This window comes from Nelumbo nucifera, chromosome 6 (genome assembly GCF_055504915.1).
Source record: "Nelumbo nucifera cultivar China Antique chromosome 6, China Antique-T2T, whole genome shotgun sequence".
Lineage (NCBI taxonomy): Eukaryota > Viridiplantae > Streptophyta > Magnoliopsida > Proteales > Nelumbonaceae > Nelumbo > Nelumbo nucifera.
In genome coordinates this window covers 67,456,548-67,474,578 of record NC_142654.1, presented here as the reverse complement: position 1 = coordinate 67,474,578, position 18,031 = coordinate 67,456,548, and the positions used below count along the sequence as shown (strand labels likewise).

General features: G+C 46.6%; 1 protein-coding gene across 1 annotated transcript; it reads right to left on the bottom strand.

Annotated features, from left to right (window-relative positions):
- Window positions 1-8,533: 8,533 nt before the first annotated feature.
- LOC104606893 (putative L-type lectin-domain containing receptor kinase S.5) lies at window positions 8,534-12,513 on the bottom strand. The gene is made up of 2 exons (XM_010272308.3): window positions 11,214-12,513; window positions 8,534-9,764 (listed from the first exon to the last, which is right to left on the bottom strand). The coding sequence occupies exons 1-2, from the start codon at window positions 12,430-12,432 to the stop codon at window positions 8,923-8,925; spliced, it is 2,061 nt and encodes a 686-aa protein (XP_010270610.1). The 5' UTR covers window positions 12,433-12,513; the 3' UTR covers window positions 8,534-8,922.
- Between the last annotated feature and the right edge of the window lie 5,518 nt (window positions 12,514-18,031).

Genomic DNA, 18,031 nt, shown 5'->3' with positions numbered 1-18,031 from the left:
TACCTATCTCCTCGCCCGGGTTTTAAGCTTTTACATGAACTTCCTAACAAGGTCCCGATGTGGAAGCGGAACTACTTCGAGGTGCGAAGTGTGTTGGGGTGGCCGTTTCAGACCGGGTGGGGGGTGGCCGCCCCTGACTCCGGTGTTACGCTTGACAAAGAAACGATGAAGGGCCTCCGGCAATGGGCGCGGCTTGGGCTAAAGTGCCAACAGTATCTGACGAAGCCTAAGCTCATTGCGGCCGACCTGAGTTCGGGTAGGTTTCTTAGAGGTTCTATTTTGCTCTGTCTTTTGCTTTTTTCTGATGTCGAACTCTTTTTTACAGGTGTGATGGACTCAGGAAGGACTCAAGGTGGGCACTTGTTTCAAGGCATGAAGAGGAGGAAGAGAATCGCCAAGCGAACTCGCACCGAGCTGCCCCGGGAAATGGAGCCTGAGGTACTGGACTACCCGTCAGAGGATCCGTCCAGGGAGCCCGAGATGGCTCCTCCAATGCAAGAAGCGGCAGGGGGCCCGTATGCTGAGACTACTTACACGGGGGCTCTCACCTGCTCTGGTGCTCCTTCTTACTCTAGGTCTACTCATACGCGAGCTGGGCCCTCAGGCTCGGGGGCCCCAGGGGAATTCAGGAGTGTGCTGTCGCCGACCTCCGCTCTTCAGAAGAGTAAGGGGGCCATTTTCCCCGAGGAGGTCGCGACGTGGACTGATCTCCCTCTGCACCAGGTGGCCTATCGTGCTGTTACTCATGCCATGGTTGTAAGTCAGACTTTTTATCAAGCTCTTTTGCTTTTATGCTTCTTGCTGTCGTTCTTTTGATCACTTGTTCTTTCTTTTTGGTAGGTGAACTCTTCTATCCATGCCTTGGCGGCCCAAGTGGAAAGGAGCTCGAGGCAGGCATGAGCTGCTGAAGAGGCTCTTCGTGCTGCCAAGACGACTTCCAGAGCTGTTGAGGCGACTGCTCATGCTACAGAGGCCAGGCAGGCGAGGTCTCAGAGAGATGCCGAGGCCATGGGAGTCGTAGTGAAGCACATGGTGGACCTGAGGCTGGATTTGCAGCGTCAGGTTGAATACCTTCAGGAGGACATTTGGGAGAGGACGCAGATCTTTTCTCAAGGTATTGAAGATGCCAAGAAGAAGGCTGTCGATGAGTACATCGCCTCGCCGAGCTTTAACGACCTAATGGTGGACTCGCACCGAAGGGGTTTCAAGCTAAGCCGGTGGATGATCCGGAATACGTACCCCGAGCTCGATATCAGTGCCATATCCACTTCATGCATAAATCAAAAGATGGCCAATGCTGCTGATGGTGAGCCAGATTCCGAGGGCGAGGCAGGGCCTTCGGGTATCACTGAAGTGCCTTCCGATAATGAAGAAGTAGCTCCAGGCCTGTAAATTTTTTTTTTTTCAAAATGTACTCCCTTATTTTGAAATGGAATGACTTTTCTTTTGGTTAAGTGTTGGTTGTTCTTTCTCCCGAACTGAACGTATTTTCCGAACTGACCATACGTCCGGTCTGTTTCCTGCCCGGGTTACTGCACTCGCGCGGCCTGTTTTGGTGTTAACTGTCTCTGAGATGCCGATGTCCCTATTAGTTCGTTGTCTCCGTTTTACCTTTGGCTGACTTTTCTTTGCTTGCCTATGCTGAGGTTCCTTCGTTAGCTCGGCATCCTAGCCCTTAGGCTTTGGTGGCGATTTTATCCACTTCGCTTGGTGGTCTATAGGTAGTTTCGCCTTAAGTTGACGATGTTCCATGCTCGGGGTACTTGCTTACCCTCTAAGGTTTCGAGCTCGTATGCCCCCCCAAGTGCTTTCTTTACTCTGTAGGGTCCTTACCAATTTGGTCCGAGTTTGCCCACGCCGGGTTCGGGTACCATGATCTTACAGAGAACCAGGTTGCCGACGCGAAAGCTCCGCTTCTTTACTCTGGCGTTGTAGTACCGAGCTACTTTTTGCTGGTAGGCCACTGTTCGGATGTGCGCGAGGTCTCTTACCTCATCCAGTAGGTCGAGGTTGGTGCGTAACTCGTCTCCTTTTGTCTGATCGTCATATGCTTCTAGTCATAGTGTAGGTATTTCGATTTCCACCGGGATTACTACTTCGGGGCCGTAGGTGAGGTTAAAGGGGGTCTTTCCCGTGGCGGTTTTTTCCGTAGTTCGGTGAGCCCATAGAACACTTGGTAGCTCGTCCGCCCACAACCCTTTAGCTCGGTCTAGTCATGCTTTCAGTCCGCGGAGGATGACTCTGTTCATTACTTCTGTCTGACCGTTTGCCTACAGGTGTGCGACCAATGTGAAGTTCTGACGAATTCCCATATCTTGGCACCATTCTTGGAACATGATATCCTTGAACTGTTTCCCGTTGTCAGAGATCAGTACCTGAGGTAGCCCGAAGCAACATACTATGTTCTTCCAAAAGAAGTTCTGTATGTTTCGGGCTGTGACTGTTGCCAAAGGTTCAGCTTCTATCCACTTTGTGAAGTAATCTACAGCCACCACTAGGAACTTTCTCCCACCTATTGCTGGCGGTAATGGCCCCAGGAGGTCGATTCCCCATTGTGCAAAGGGCCATGGACTGGTGAGGTACTTCAGGTCGGCAGCAGGCTGATGGTGGATATTGGAATGCTCCTGACACTTGTTGCATTTTCTGACGAGCTCGACGGCTTCTGCCTTCATCGTTGGCCAGTAGTATCCTTGTCGAAGTGCCTTTTGGGCGAGGGCTCTGCCCCCCAGGTGTCTGCCGCACAGACCTTCATGAGTGTCGCGGAGTACGAGCTCTACTTCGGTAGGTCGCAAGCAACGCAGGTAGGGGAGCGTGTAGGACCGTCGGTACAACCATTCGTTTATTATGACGTATTTGGCTGCCTGACACTGCATCCTCTTGGCTGCATTGCGTCCGCAGGGAGGGTTCCATGTAGCAAGAAGCTCGCGAGTGGGTCAATCCAGCTCGGCTCTGCTTCAAGGACGGGAGTGACCTCCTCTGCCCCACCGAGAATGCTGGGCCGAGGTAAGTCCTCTATGTACACGGTTTTCATGGTGTTGTGATTCGTGCTGGCTAACCGGGACAAGGCGTCGGCCTCAGTGTTCTCTGACCTCGGGATTTGCTTGATGAAGTGTGACTGGAAGTTGAGTAGAGCCTCCTTTACTTTTGCCTAGTATGCAATCATAGTGAGCTCGCGTGCTTCGTATTTGCCCGTAACCTGGTTGACCACGAGCTGGGAATCACTACAGATAACTACGTGCTTTGCTCCTACCATGTGCGCTAGGTTCAGCCCGGCTATTAGTGCCTCGTACTCTGCCTCGTTGTTGGATGCCGTGAAACCAAAGCGTAGTGCGTATTCCAATTTCATGCCGCTCGGGCCACATAGCACTATTCCAGCCCCGCTGCCCTACTGGTTCGAGGAGCCATCTACGTGAAGGATCCAGGGCTCCTCATCCCAGTTCGCGTTTGGCCTAACCAAGAGAGATGCCACACTGGCTGCTACTTCACGGGGTTCAGACTCTATTGGCTTGGGAGCTCCGGGCTCGCCCGATCTGGGGATCTTGGGCTCGACCGGCCCAGGAGCTTCGAGGCTAAAGGTGCACTCGGCGATAAAATCTGCTAAGGCTTGGGCCTTAATAGCAGTTCGTGGCTTGTACTGGAGGTCATACTCGCTGAGTTCGATGGCCCATTTTGTCAGTCGACCGGAAACCTCTGGCTTGAGTAAAACTTGCCTCAGAGGTTTGACAGTCAAGACGATGACAGTGTGAACCTGGAAGTATGGACGGAGTTTCCGAGCTGCTATCACCAGTGCATATGCTAGCTTTTCTATCTGCGGGTACCTTGTCTCTGGTCCCTGCAAAATTTTACTAACATAATAGATGGGTCGTTGGACCCGATCTACTTCTTTTATTAGTACCGAACTGACCACCTCGTCGCTTGTCGAGTGGTACAGTTCTAAGACCTCGCCCTCCTCGAGTCGGGCTAAGGTTGGCACACTAGCGAGGTAGCTTTTTAGCTCGTTAAATGCGAGCTGGCAGTCCCGGGTCCACTCGAACCCTTTGCCTTTGATTAATTTGAAGAAAGGCAGGCAGTGGTCTGCTGATTTGGACATGAAGCGGCTCAGAGTGGCTATGCGGCCGTTTAGCCTCTGAACTTCTTTTACTTTCCGGGGTGGTCTCATATCTAGGATGGCTATCTTGTCCGGGTTGGCCTCAATACCGCACCGGTTGACAATGTACCCTAGGAACTTGCCCGAGGTGACACCGAAGACACATTTGTTAGGGTTCAGTTTCATTGACGCAGGATTTGGAAGACAGAATCTAAGTCTTGTATTAATTCCTGTGAAATCTGCGTCTTGATGACCATGTCGTCTACATAACATTCTATTTTCGTGCCAATTAAGAGCCGAAACAGCCTATTTACAATTCTTTGGAAGGTCGCCCCGGCATTTTTTAATCCGAAGGGCATGACCTTGTAGCAGTACAGGCCGAACTCGGTTATGAAGCCGGTTTTTCCTCATCGGACTAGTCCATCTTGATTTGGTTGTAGCCCAAGTAGGCGTCCAGGAAGCTTAGCAACTCATGTCCCGAGGTCGCGTCCACTATGTGGTCAATTATGGGCAGGGGGAAGCAATCTTTCGGGCAAGCTCGGTTTAGGTCGGTGTAGTCAACGCACATGCGCCACTTGCCGTTTGCCTTTTTCACCAGCACTGGGTTGGCTAACCAGCTCGGGTAATGAACTTCCCTTATGAAATCTGCTACGAGGAGCTTTTCGACCTCCTCGTCGACCGCCCTCCAGCGCTCTAGGGCTAAGTTGCGTTTCCTCTGTTTAATGGGTCTAACTACAGGGTCAGTATTAAGTTTGTGAGTTATTAGTCTGGGGTCAATACCGGGCATGTCAGCCGCAGACCAGGCCAAAATATCTAAATTTTGAAGTAAAAAACTCACTAGTTCGGTTCGTAGTGGTTCTTCGATGGAAGCACCGATCTGTAGTGTGCGAGCTGGATCTGTAGCCGAAGTCGGGACTGCGACCGTTTCCTCTGTGGGCGAAGCTCGTTCCTCGCCATGCTTCGTAGGCCACTCCAGTTCAAGGTTGTCGGCCACCTTGGTTTTTCTCTTTAGGGCGGCAACATAACACTTGCGGGACTCAAGCTGGTCGCCCCACGCTACCCCCACACCGAAGTCTGTAGAGAACTTCATTGCCAAATAGTACGTGGAGACCACTGCCTGCAGGATATGCATAATTGGCCGCCCTATTATGGCATTGTATGGGGAAGGGGTCGCGACCACCAGGAAGTCATGGCTGAGTCTAACCGCACAAGGCCATGTGCCGACTTCCACAGGTACTGTTATTTTTCCGAGGGGCCTGACTTCCTCTCCGCTGAAGCCCACCAGAGGAGTGTTTGCGGGCTTTAGCTCGCTCTTTTGCAACTGTAGCTGGTCAAATGCTGACTTGAAGAGGATGTTCGCCGAGCTGCCCGAATCTACGAGTACGCGCCTGACCTCGAAGTCGCTAATCCTCAGTTTTATGACGAGCATGTCATCGTGGGGGTAGTGGACCCCTCGCGCATCGTCTTCCGTGAAGAAGATCGGCTCTTCAGTCTTCGGTCTCTTTGGGGGGTTCTGTTCCACTTGGTCTGCTTCGCGAATTGACGTCCAGGCCGCTGCCGAAGTGCACCCTGCTACTACCGAACCACCCACTATTACATGGATGGTTCCTCGTACTGGCCTCTCTTCCGGAGGCTGTCGTTGCAATGATTCAGCTAGTCTGCTGCTAGATTCGGGGGCATCCTTTCCGTGCTCCCCTTGTCGACCTGCCTTATTGTTATTATTATTATCATGCTGTACAAAATTCCTCAAGTATCCGCGACAGATGAGTCCCTCTATCTCGTCCCGGAGATTATTACACTATTCGGTACTATGACCGTAGTCTCTATGGAAACTACAATACAAATTTTTATTTCTCTCGTTTGGATTCTCCTTTAGGCAAGGTGGCCACTTTACGTATGGGGCATCCTTGATCGTCATCAAGATCTCGGTCTGCCTCGTTTAATGGTGTGTAATCCGTCCGAACTGCTAAGGGAGCTCAGAACGACTGGTTCGGCTTTGGCTCCCGGACCGGGTTTTTTCTGTCGACTGGGTTGGAGGGCTCGCTTTCCCTCTTTCTTTTCTCGTTCCCACTTTCGATCCGTTGGTTGATTTCTTCCTCTGTTCTCATGAACTTATCCGCGAGCTTGAGGAATTCGGCCACAGTTGCGGGCTGGTTAGCTACCATGTGCCATTTGAACTCTTTGTGCGTTACTCCTCTCTTGACCGCCGCGAGCTGCACCGTGGGGTCTAATCGCGGTATCTGCAAGCACGCTTCATTGAACTGCTTGATGTAGCCCCGGATGGATTCTTCTTCTCTCTGGACTACTCCGAAGATGCTTTCCTCTGTTCTAGGGCCACGCACATGCACGATTCACTGGCCCTGGCGAGGTGCATTTGGGATTGGAAAGCATCAACGTGGTCGTTGGGGTCGAAGGACCCATCATACTTGTCCAAAGGTGGGAGCTTGAAATCTCTGGGCATGGGGACTGCCAGGAGTTCTGATGCAAGGGGGGAAGGAACTAAGAGAATCGGGGCAGCTTTTACCTCGTCCGAGGTCGTCTCTTCCTTACCTCTAAGCTCGGGTAGGACACGGGTGGCAGTTCGGCGACTTCGCCGGCACCTTCGTCGTTGAGTGGGCCTGGCACTAGCGCTGCTGGCCTCTGTGTTGCCAAACTCGATAGGCCCGGAATGTTGGTAATCTCCTGCCAGGGTGCTGAGTCAGTTCTCCGTGAGCGGGAACTCGGGCCTGGAGCGTCGAGATGCTGACCTTGCGGGCGAGGTTCCTCACCCGCCTGCAAGCTGCGAGGTGGGGCTGATTTTTCTTTCCCTTTGGCCTGGGGATGAGGCCTGGCTGTTAGGGGGGTTCTGGGGCCGGGAGGCTTTTCCCTGGTGGAGGCGTCCACTATGAGGGGAGGCCTTAACCGGCTTCGGAGCAGGGTGCCAAGGTGGAAGTAGTGGTTGGTTCAGAGGCAGTTGGGGGAACTGCTGCTGATAGTGATACTGGGAGATGTTGTGCAGTACTTGGTGCTGCTGGAGCTGATGTTGCTGGAATTGTTGCATTTGGGCTTGCATTGCCCGTATGCATTGCATCAGGTCGTCCAACTGGTTCTAGCTGGTTGCCCGGGGGACAATAGTTGGTTCAGTAAAGGTTGTTTCGATAGGGAGAGAAAAGGGGATGCTCATGGCAGGAAGGTTTACGAGCGCCACTGCTTGTGGCACATTCAAGCTGGGGATCCCATCCACCGAAAGGGGGATGGTGAACTGTCCGACGCACACCACAGGGACTTGAAGTTGTTCCCCGGTGGTGTTTGTCTCCGTGCCACGCCCGGCGTTGCTGGAAGAAACCATGAGTGTTGGGGTTTTTGGAGAAAAGAGGTTATGAGAGTTTAGAGGGAGGCTTTTAGAAGCGGTTCCCACACACGACGCCAATTGATGGTGCGCAATCCGGCTGGTCCTAGTTGTCAACGACCTTGCCTCTGAACGGAGCTACAGGGAGCCTAAAACAGAGAAGATGAGGAAGCTCCGGGGGGAACCCGGTATGAATGCTCCGAAGCTCAAGTTAGAATTCTCTCAAAGGCAAGATAAAACCAGATGGCGCAAAGTTCACATACCTTGTTCTTGGGGGGTAGGGAGCCTTTTATAACCACCTCGTGCACCCACTTCTAAGCTTCTGTCAGGTCGGGTATGATTACCTCTGGGCTCCTGCCAGTTCGGGTGTCATCCCCTCTGCTGGACAAAACCGCCATTGCTCCCTTTGTCGGAGCCGTCTCTGCGACTGGCGATGACGATGGCAGGTGGCGGTGGCTGGTGGCCGTTGAAGTGCGGCTATCAAGCATCAGATCCCAAGTCAGTCAGGTGCGCCGCCCTTGGATACGGACCTCCTCGGTGTCAGGTATGGTACGTTTGTTCAGTTCGGCATCCTGGAGGTGAAGTGCTGGGGTGGTGAGCGAGGTGAAATCTTGAGTTTGGATAGGGGATCGTCCCAAACTGCCATGAGGCGGGCCAGTTCGGGTCATTGCCTTGTGTGTGAGGTTCGAGCTCCTAATAGGGAGTTCGGACTGCTGGTTCCTTCGGTGCTTGCGCCTTGGGCGCGCTGTTGTGCCGAACTGTTTGCCTTTACCACATGTTGAATTATTACGAGATCGGGCCAAATCTTCCTTCATCAAATGTACAGAGCCATTTGGGCCTCAAATTGAACCACTTTGCCATATACCAAAGAAAGGGTTTCATTCTTTGATCATTCAAGTTTCATTTTAAACCACCTGACCTGACTACCAGACAAACTAATCGTCTGATGATAATTTATGAACCTAGGCGATTGATCACAAATTCACAATGCCTAATTTTGCTTTCTTTTCTTCTTTTATTTGGAAATGAATTCAAAATACCGCAAGGGACTTGATAAAATAGAAGATTGAAACAATCAAATATTCAAAGACCAAAACTATGCATATGTACATGAATCATAATCAATCAATAATGCAAAAAATCAGCATTTGCAATTGAAGATTGAAATATTAAACAAGAAAAAAGAGAGTTAATAAAATAATTAATAAACCCAACCACTTGAGACTTTTTCTCTTTTAGAAAAAGAGAGAGAGAGAGAGCAACAACGTACAAAAGTCAAGACTCAAAAAGAAAAACCCACCCACCACCTTCACCAGACAAGAAGGAAAAGAAATATTTAAAAAACTCGCCCACCAGTCACCAGTTCACCACGTTCCCAAACCAAACGGATGTCGGATGGAGGAGTGCCTCTGCCTCTCCTCCCTTAGGCCTTAGCTGCTGGCTACTGTCTACTGAATGGTATTTACAATTTGACCAAATTAACAGTAATTTATTTTAGTCCCTTAATCTATTTACCAATATGACGAGTGTGGCGGACGTAGTCCTCCCGGCTGAGAGACTGAGGGGTGGACAGTGATACACAGTAAGACGAGTTCATGGGTGTGGTATCGGTCGTTGAATCTTCTGTGCTGCTGTCTTCAAGCGGCCCCAGCGGCGGCCATACGAATCTTGGCTTGAAGGGAGGGAGATGAGGCGGAGGCAGAGATGCCGATATAATCTGAGAAATCTGTTGCGCTTTGGGTCTTTGAGACGCTTCAGGGTTGGAGCAGGCCAGACCCAGCTGCAGCAGCCTCAGTGCCTCCTCAACCACGTACTCACCCCTCAGCCTTTCATCAACCGCCTCAAGGAGACGGCCTTCCCTGTGCAACGCCCACACCCAATCGACCAAGGAGGAGTAGTGCTCGATCTTGGTCCATGGGCGCTGCCCAGAGACGACCTCAAGCACAACCGTGCCAAAGGCGTAGACGTCGGACTCCCTGGTGGCCTTGAGGGTGTGGAAGCACTCGGGTGCGAGGTAGCCCATGGTGCCGGGCATGCCCTGGGCGTCCATCTCGGCGTAGGATGTCTTCTCGTGGTCCAAGGCACGGGCCAGCCCGAAGTCGCCCAGCCGGGCGTTGAAATTGGAATCCAGCATGATGTTACTGGGCTTGATGTCCCGGTGGACCACCTTCTGGTCGTACTCGGTGTGGAGGTAGTGCAGCGCCGATGCCACCCCTGAGATGGCCTTGGACCGATGTTCCCAGCTCAGCGTTTGCTCTGCCCCATCCACATCAAATAGGTGCTTATCCAAGCTTCCATTCGGCATGTATTCGTACACCAAAAGAAGTATTCCGTTCTTGTGACACCATCCTGTCCCAAATGTATAAACTGATGTGAGGCATCACCACCTTTGGAACAATTATTGTGTCAAAATTAATGAAAATTCATTCAGCAAATTATTGACCTTGACCTTTAACTGCACTGGATCAAATTATTGACCTAGTAAATGGATCGAATATATCCAATCCCAATAAGAGGTTAGGTGTATAAGTAGATTAATTGGTCTCCCAAAAAGAATATTATGTGATAGGTGAGGCCGTGAGGGTTTTGTTTGCCATATTCATAAATATTAGTCAAACAAAAACGTGATTGTGAATGTGAATCTTTCCAGAAAACAAAATTTTTATAGCTTTAATGTGTGTGCATCCAACCTTCAAATATATCCTGTCCATCAAGTCATACATATATTTCCAGGAATAAAGAACAAGTGAACTCAGTCAAGGTGAAGACACATATGCTCTTGTCATGGTTCATGGGACCTAGACGTTTTGGGCATGGCAAGTACAATTACACAACTCTTGTTAAGATTGGAATTCAAATTCAATTTTACCCGTCAAATTTTCATTGGTTTTGGATCTGATTTTTTCTTACCCCAAACTTTTCTAATTTTGGTGGGTCAGATTTTAAAATTAGATACCATTAATAAATCAAATTAATTAAAATATATTATTATCGGTAGTTGAGTGGCACACGGAAGAGAGAGAAAAGAGCCTACAAAATATATATATATATATATATATATATATATATATATATATATATATATATATATATATTAATCAAATAGACTGAACAAATCCAACGCAAGAGATAGAAGATGGCGTAGGCCGACTACCGGGGTAGATCCATACTCGGTCTAATCTAATCGGATTTCTAAATCCTGAATCGACAAATCATCGGGTATATTGAGTCGCAAAGGGCAAACAAGCGGAAACTTCTTGGTTCCTGCTATGCTTTTGTTTTCATAGTTCACATTTGAACTCAAACACTGAATAATGGATTTTCAAGCCCGTTTTCGCTAGTTACGACTCGTTTTTGTTTTTTTGGTAAACATGCATGCATCAAAAAGATCATTCAAGTGAGAGGTGGAAATCTGGAACAAAAAATGAAAGGGACGAGGGGAGGAAGAGAGAGAGAGAGAGGTGGAAATCCGCAACTTTCCACATTCTCTGCTTTGGGTCCAATTCTGTGATTAAAAAGAATTTGGGAAAGATGCAAATTTTGAACTTTCGATTGCGTGTCTGTTTTGAGGAAAAAAAAAAAAAAAGCTTTCAATTCTGTGTCAACGGAGCGTATAAATATCATGGAATTGGGATATAGCAGAGGGTTTTATACTTTTATTATCTTCCTAGGCTTATATATATGAAATCCGGTGTTGCTGTTCCTGCTGAATAAATCAATAAATTATATATAAAGAAATAATAACGATGACGATGACGAGATGAAGATAAGCAAGAAGAAGGGGTCATAAAGACTTACCAACTAAACGGACGAGATGTTTGTGCCGGAGACGGTTAATGATTGAAAGCTCCGATAAGAAATCATCCTTGCTTTTCACACTGTCTCTCGAGAACTTCTTCACAGCAATTTCGAGGTTTTCCTTGGGCAGTACCCCTCTATAAACCATCCCGAATCCACCCTGTCCAAGCTTCATCTTCTCATCAAAGTTGTTCGTCGCCTTCTTCATTTCCTTGAATCTGAACTCCCTTGGATGCCCAGGCAAGCTCTTCAGCGTCCCCATTATCCTCGGATCGTTGGCCATCCTCCTCCTGTGAATAAAATACACCACCCCCACCAAGGACGCCACCACAACCACCCCTCCTCCGACACCAACCCCAATCGCAATGTTCTTCTGTGTCTGATCTTTCTCCTCAGGGAGCATCTCCACCGTCAGATTCCAACTCAGAACGCAGTTGAGCTGGTACGTGGTGTTTCCCGTGGAAGCAGAGAATCCAAAGTAAGATGACGGTGCTACGTAGTCTGTGAGATTTATGCCGTAATTAATAAGAGGGCTGCTCGGCTTGGGTTGCCCTTGTTCGGCCATGTAGACGTCCATCACCTTGGACGTACCATTGTAATCGATCCAAACCACGTATCTCTTGATAGTCACAGGAGCCAGTATGATGTTGGACTTGTTGAGCGAGACTGCTACGGCGGAGTTCACGCTGTTGATGTCGAGACCGATATGGTTGTCATCTGGGTCGAAGCCCTGTCGTACAGTGTCTAGTTCGATGGCGACTAGCTTGTTCGAGGGGTTGCCGTCGGTGGAAGCATTTGTTAGGCCGAGCCACTGGCCATAGCTGTCTGAAGGGATTGTGAGATTAGGGGCGATGACGAAAGCGAATCCTTCAGCGGCAGTTTGGTTGTCGGGGCGGAAGAAGTTGACGGTGAAGCTGGTGTAGAAGGAGGCGACGGAGCCAGAGGTTTCGTCCCAGAGCTTGAAGGGTCGATTGAGCATGATCCGGCCGTAGTTGTTTAAGGCCCGGTAGTCCGTATTGCTGGAATCCAATGTTATCTGAAGAGCTCCTCCATTGATGGAGGCGTTGCCTTTAGCAGTCAAATTGCCGGCTAAGTCTTCTGTCTGAAAGTCCGTCTTGTTGTACGTGTAGAAAGCAGGTGAGGAACTGACTCCTAGTATGGATGGAATGCACAGAAACGATAGAAGTATGGCGCTGATGAATTTCTCCGGCGTAGTCATTTCAATAGATGGCCGGAGTGAAACAGAGCGAAAGCCGTAAGGGGAAGGTGATTAGCATGTCATTTATGTCAATATATACTCAGACCTCAGAGAGAGAGAGAGAGAGGATCGAGGCATCCAGCAGTTTTTTTTTTTTTTTAATTGAATGGGGGCGGCTCTGTTTTACAGGTCAAATGGAAAAAGACGGTCAACCATTTCAGGCCTCAAAAGAAAACCGAAGTGTTAGCTCTGCAAGTTAAAGAGCTCCTGTTGGTCCTGTTGGGGTCGGGGACAGAGAAAAAGACAACCTCGTATTTACATCACCAATCCAACTACCTAGACCCGGTGAGGTTGGTCATGGTCCAAACGGCCGAGCCAACCAAGCTGTTTTAAGGGGAAAAATAACAATTTAGGAAGAATAAAAATTCGTAGTTTATTTTTGAAACATATTTTATGTTATAAAACATAAACATTATTTGGTAAAACACTCTCATTGGCAAGCTAATGGCAATGGCATAATTTAGAAAGGCTTCTACCAAGTCAGATCAATCGGAATTTTGGATTAATAAAAGAAATAGTGGATGAATCTCAACTCTCAAGATACTGCATGCCACCCATGTATTAGAAACATCCCCAATTATAAGAGATGTTCCCTCAAGTCTCTTCTGTTATAATCAGACCTCACAAAAAAAAAAAAACAAAAAAAAAATTAGATTGGCGCCCCACAGCAACTCTTTGAGCAAGCTGCATGAGATATGCATGTGGGGATGTCATGAGCCCGTTGGCAATACAATAGAAAAATAGAAATGGGGCAGTAAAGTTACAAGTATGAAGAGATCAAATCAACTCTTCAAAATTGTCCCCTACAACGTCTCATAACACATTTCCCTCATGTATTGGAAACCTTTCTTAATGATAATATCATCATTTTTGTTAGAGTATCTCAATAGTTATGATAGACTTGTAACTGGGATGGGTATCTCTCATAGCTATCCTAGATAACTAATCATGGTTATCTAGGTAATTGATCACCTAATCTCATTATAATGTAATTTTCTAGATAAACTCTAACTTTGTAATTGTTATCTTTGTACATAGTTATCCTCTTGTAACTTCTCTATTTAAATAGTTCAAGAGACCAATCATCATTGACTGAGTCATTCCATTCTCATTGTTTTTTTAGTATTGCTCTTATATGGTTTCAGAGCCATTTTGACAAATGTCATGGCTTCAGAAACAAGCACCACTACTCATGCCGTCCAGAGACAAATGTGGCCTGGACCGACAAATGGTCGAACCATTATGGTGGTCTCCCTTTCTAGTTTTATGAATGTGGTCTTAGTAAAACAGGATCGTACTAACTTCCTGCTTTGGAGCTCTCAAACTACACCAGCTCTCAGAGGGCATCGTTTATACGGCTATGTGGACGGATCTTTTCCTTGTCCTCCACTCTTCTTGGAAGATGGCAGTAGCTAAGGATCTATCCGTAGCAACCCAGATCATGCAGCATGGATCAAACAAGACTAGTTGATTATAAGCTGGTTATTATCTTTATTAACAGAGTCAATTCTGATTCAAGTAATTGGTTGTAAGACATCCAGAGAGGTATGGGATCGACTTCATGTTCTCTTTTTATCTACTAGTAAAATTTGAATCCATGATTTGAAATTAGAATTAGCTTATCTGAAGAAGGGTGCTCCCACTCTCACTAATTATGTTCAGAAAATTAAAAGTTTATCTGATGCTTTAGCTACTTCTGGACACTTTCTCACTGATGTTGATCAAATTCATTATCTTCTTGGTGGTTTACCGACTAAATATGATACCTTTGTGCTCTCTGTGACTACTAGACTAAATAGTCTTTCTTTTGCTGAAATTCAAAGTCTGTTATTTACCTTTGAAAAGCGCTTAAAGCGCCACTCTTCACAACCTGTATTGGATTCTCTTTCTGCTAATTTGGATTCTCTTCAATCGCAATCTGTCCTCTTCTTATAAGCCTCGACAATTTAATAATGATGGTGGTTCTAACAACTCCAAGAAAACTTCCTATAATAACAATAATCGCAGCAGATCCAATTCCAAGAGCACCACCGTGGTTTGTCAACTCTGTGGGTATCCTGGCCATACAACAGCTACTTGTCGCCATTATCTAGAACTCACTGCGAATAAGCCTACCAAGCAAGCTCATACAACCTCATCTTCACGATCTGCTCGTGATGAAAATTGGCATCCTGATTCTGGAGCAACCAATCATATGACTTTAGATCTTGGGAATCTCTCTCTTTACGATGAGTATCATGGAACAGATCATATCCTGGTCGGCAATGGTACGGGTCTAGACATTTCTCATATTGGCTCTTCTATTTTGAATACTGATTCTTGGTCCATTGTCTTGAAAAATATTCTCAGAGTTCCTAATATAAATAAGAATTTGCTCTCTGTCAGCTAGTTTTGCAAGGATAATAATGCAACATTTATTTTTGACGCTACTGGCTTCTTTGTTAAGGACAAAGCGACCAAGAAAACTCTCCTCCAAGGGCCGATTAAGGGAGGGCTCTATCAGCTAAAGACAAATTGCACATCTACAGCTCCATTGGCGTTCATTGGTGAGAAAACATCGTTTTCAATAAGGCATCAGCGGCTAGGACATCCCAACAAGCGAGTAGCTACCCACATCTTATCTTCATTTCAGCTTTCAGTTTCAAATAAAGACATCTCTTTTTGTCCATCTTATCCACTAGGTAAGAGTCATACCTTGCCATTTTCTAGTAGTACTTTTGTTGCAAAGTATCCATTAGAACTTTTATTTTCTGATGTTTGGAGACCAGCCCCTGTCTCTACAAGACATGGTTTTCGCTATTATTTGATTTTTGTTGATGCTTACAGCAAGTATATATGGATTTTTCCTATGACCTCCAAAACTCAGGTTGTCATTATTTTTGTTGTTTCAGATGGAGGTACAGAATACAAACCACTTCTCCCTATTCTCTCTGATTCAGGCATCAGTCATTGTCTTTCATGTCCTCATATTCATGAACAAAATGGAGCTGTAGAATGACATCATCGCCATATTGTTGAAATGGGTCTCACCCTCCTGGCTATGGCTTCAATGCCCAAACATTACTGGTATAATGCCTTTGAGACTGCAGTTTTTTAATTAACCGGCTCTCTTCTCCAATACTGGACATGAATTCTCCCTTAGAGTGTCTCATTGGCACTAAACCTAATTACACTATGTTGCGCACTTTCGGATGTTATTGCTATCCGCATCTCAGACCCTATAACCATTCTAAGTTGGACTATCAATCCAAGCGTTGTTTATTTTTGGGTTATAGTTTACATCACAAAGGGTACAAATGCTTTGACTTAACATCTGGACTATATATTTCCCGTAATGTGGTTTTTAATGAACATACCTTCCCATGCACTTCTGGTAGCCCAACTCCACCTCCCAAATCGCCTACCGACACTATGGTTGGCCCTCCTATTGTTACATACCCGTGCACCTCTCCTCAAACCATTCCCGTACCCCTCGACTCCACCTCCCCTTACCCACCTATTATATCTACTGGTGTTAGTTCTACCGAATTGCTACCATCATCATCAACCCCATCAGATACGCCCTCTTGGTCCACTGCGACCCCACTTAATGCTCACCCCTTGATGACATGGAGCAAAAGTGGCATTTGCAAGACAAAGCCTCGATATGCTTTGGAAGCCTCTATTGGCCCTGATGTTGAACCCTCTTGCTACACTTTTGCCAAGAAAGATCCCCGTTGGGTACTCGCCATGGAAGATGAGAACAAAGTGTTGTTGCGCAATGATACATGGGATCTTGTACCTCCACCTCATAAGAACATTGTGGGAAATAGATGGGTTTATAAAATTAAGAGACATCCGAATGGGTGCATTGAAAGATACAAGGCGCGATTGGTGGCGTAAGGGTTTACTCAACAAGTCGGTATTGACTTTGCTGAGACTTTTAATCCAGTGGTTAAACCAACCACTAATTCAGTTAATAATATCTCCCACAGTTCACTATGGCTGGAATCTTAGACAACTTGGTGTGATCAATGCCTTCCTTCATGGCTATCTCAGTGAAGAAGTATTTATGAAACAACCTATGGATTTCGTTGATCCAACATGGCCGTATTTTGTATGTCATCTTAAATGTTCCCTTTATGGTTTGAAACAAGCCCTGCGGGCCTGGTTTACTCGATTAAGGGATCATTTGGTTCACCTTGGTTTTTTGGAATCCCAAGCAGATAGTTCTTTATTCATGCAGCAGACTGGCACTGATGTCATTTTTCTTCTTGTATATGTGGATGACTTATTGATCACTGGCTCTTCTACTTCTACACTTACTCAGCTCATCTCTTAGCTCTTTACTACCTTTGCTCTTCGAGATCTTGGGGAAGCTCATTACTTTTTGGGTTTGGAACTGCATTGCAGTTCAGATGGGGTGCACATATCCCAACGTAGATATATTCATGATCTTCTCGTTAGGACCAAGATGCATGAGGCTAAACCCATTCATACATTGATGGCAGCATCTACCAGACTTGATGTGAGCAATGGTTCTCCTCTTCCAGATGCCACCAAATATCGTAGTGTGGTGGGGGCACGGTAGTATGTTACCCTTACTAGGCCAAACATCAGCCTCTTAGTTAACAAAGTTTGCTAGTTTATGAAAGAACCCACTGATGTTCATTAGAGTGCAGTCAAGCGGATCCTTCATTATCCCAAGTCCACAATTCGTCATGTCATTACTTTTCGTGCTTCTCTAGAATTAGCTCTCAAAGCCTTTTCTGATGCTAACTGGGCTAGTTGCCCTGTTGATCGCCACTCTCAAGGTGGTTTTTGTGTTTACCTGGGTCGTAATTTGATTTCATGGAGTTCTCGTAAACAGTCCACGGTTTCCCGCTCCAACACAGAATCAGAATACCGTAGTCTTGCCTCAATTGCCGCTGAAATTCTTTGGTTCCAGATGTTACTCACGGAGCTTGGATTGAAGCTCCCTCGCCCACCTGTCTTCTGGTGTGACAATTTGAGTGCCAAGTTTCTCTCCTCCAATCCTGTCCACCATTCTTGCACCAAGCACATAAAATTGAATGTTCACTTTATACGGGAAAAAGTTGTGGCCAGCCTTCTGCTGATCAATCACATTCCCAGCCATGATTAGATTGCAGACATTCTTACTAAACTGCTGCCTTCAACACGGTTTGATGACCTTACAACCAAGTTTACCGTCTCCAAGAGACCGCTAAGCTTGTGGGGGGATGTTAGAGTATCTTAATAGTTATGATAAACTTGTAACTGGGATGAGTATCTTTGATAGCTATCCTGATCATGGTTATCCTAGATAACTGATCACCTTAGTTCATTATCATGTAATTTCCTAGATAAACTCTAGCTCTATAATTATTATCTTCTGTACATAGTTATTCTCTTGTAACTTCTTTATTTAAATGATTCAAGAAACCAATCATCATGTCATTCCATTCTCATTGTTTTTTTAGTATTGCTCTTATAATTTTTTATTCCCAATACACGGCCGATTTGAACTCAAATATGAAAGGATGGTCTTTGGAAAGTTGCATATTGAGAATTAAGATAAGAT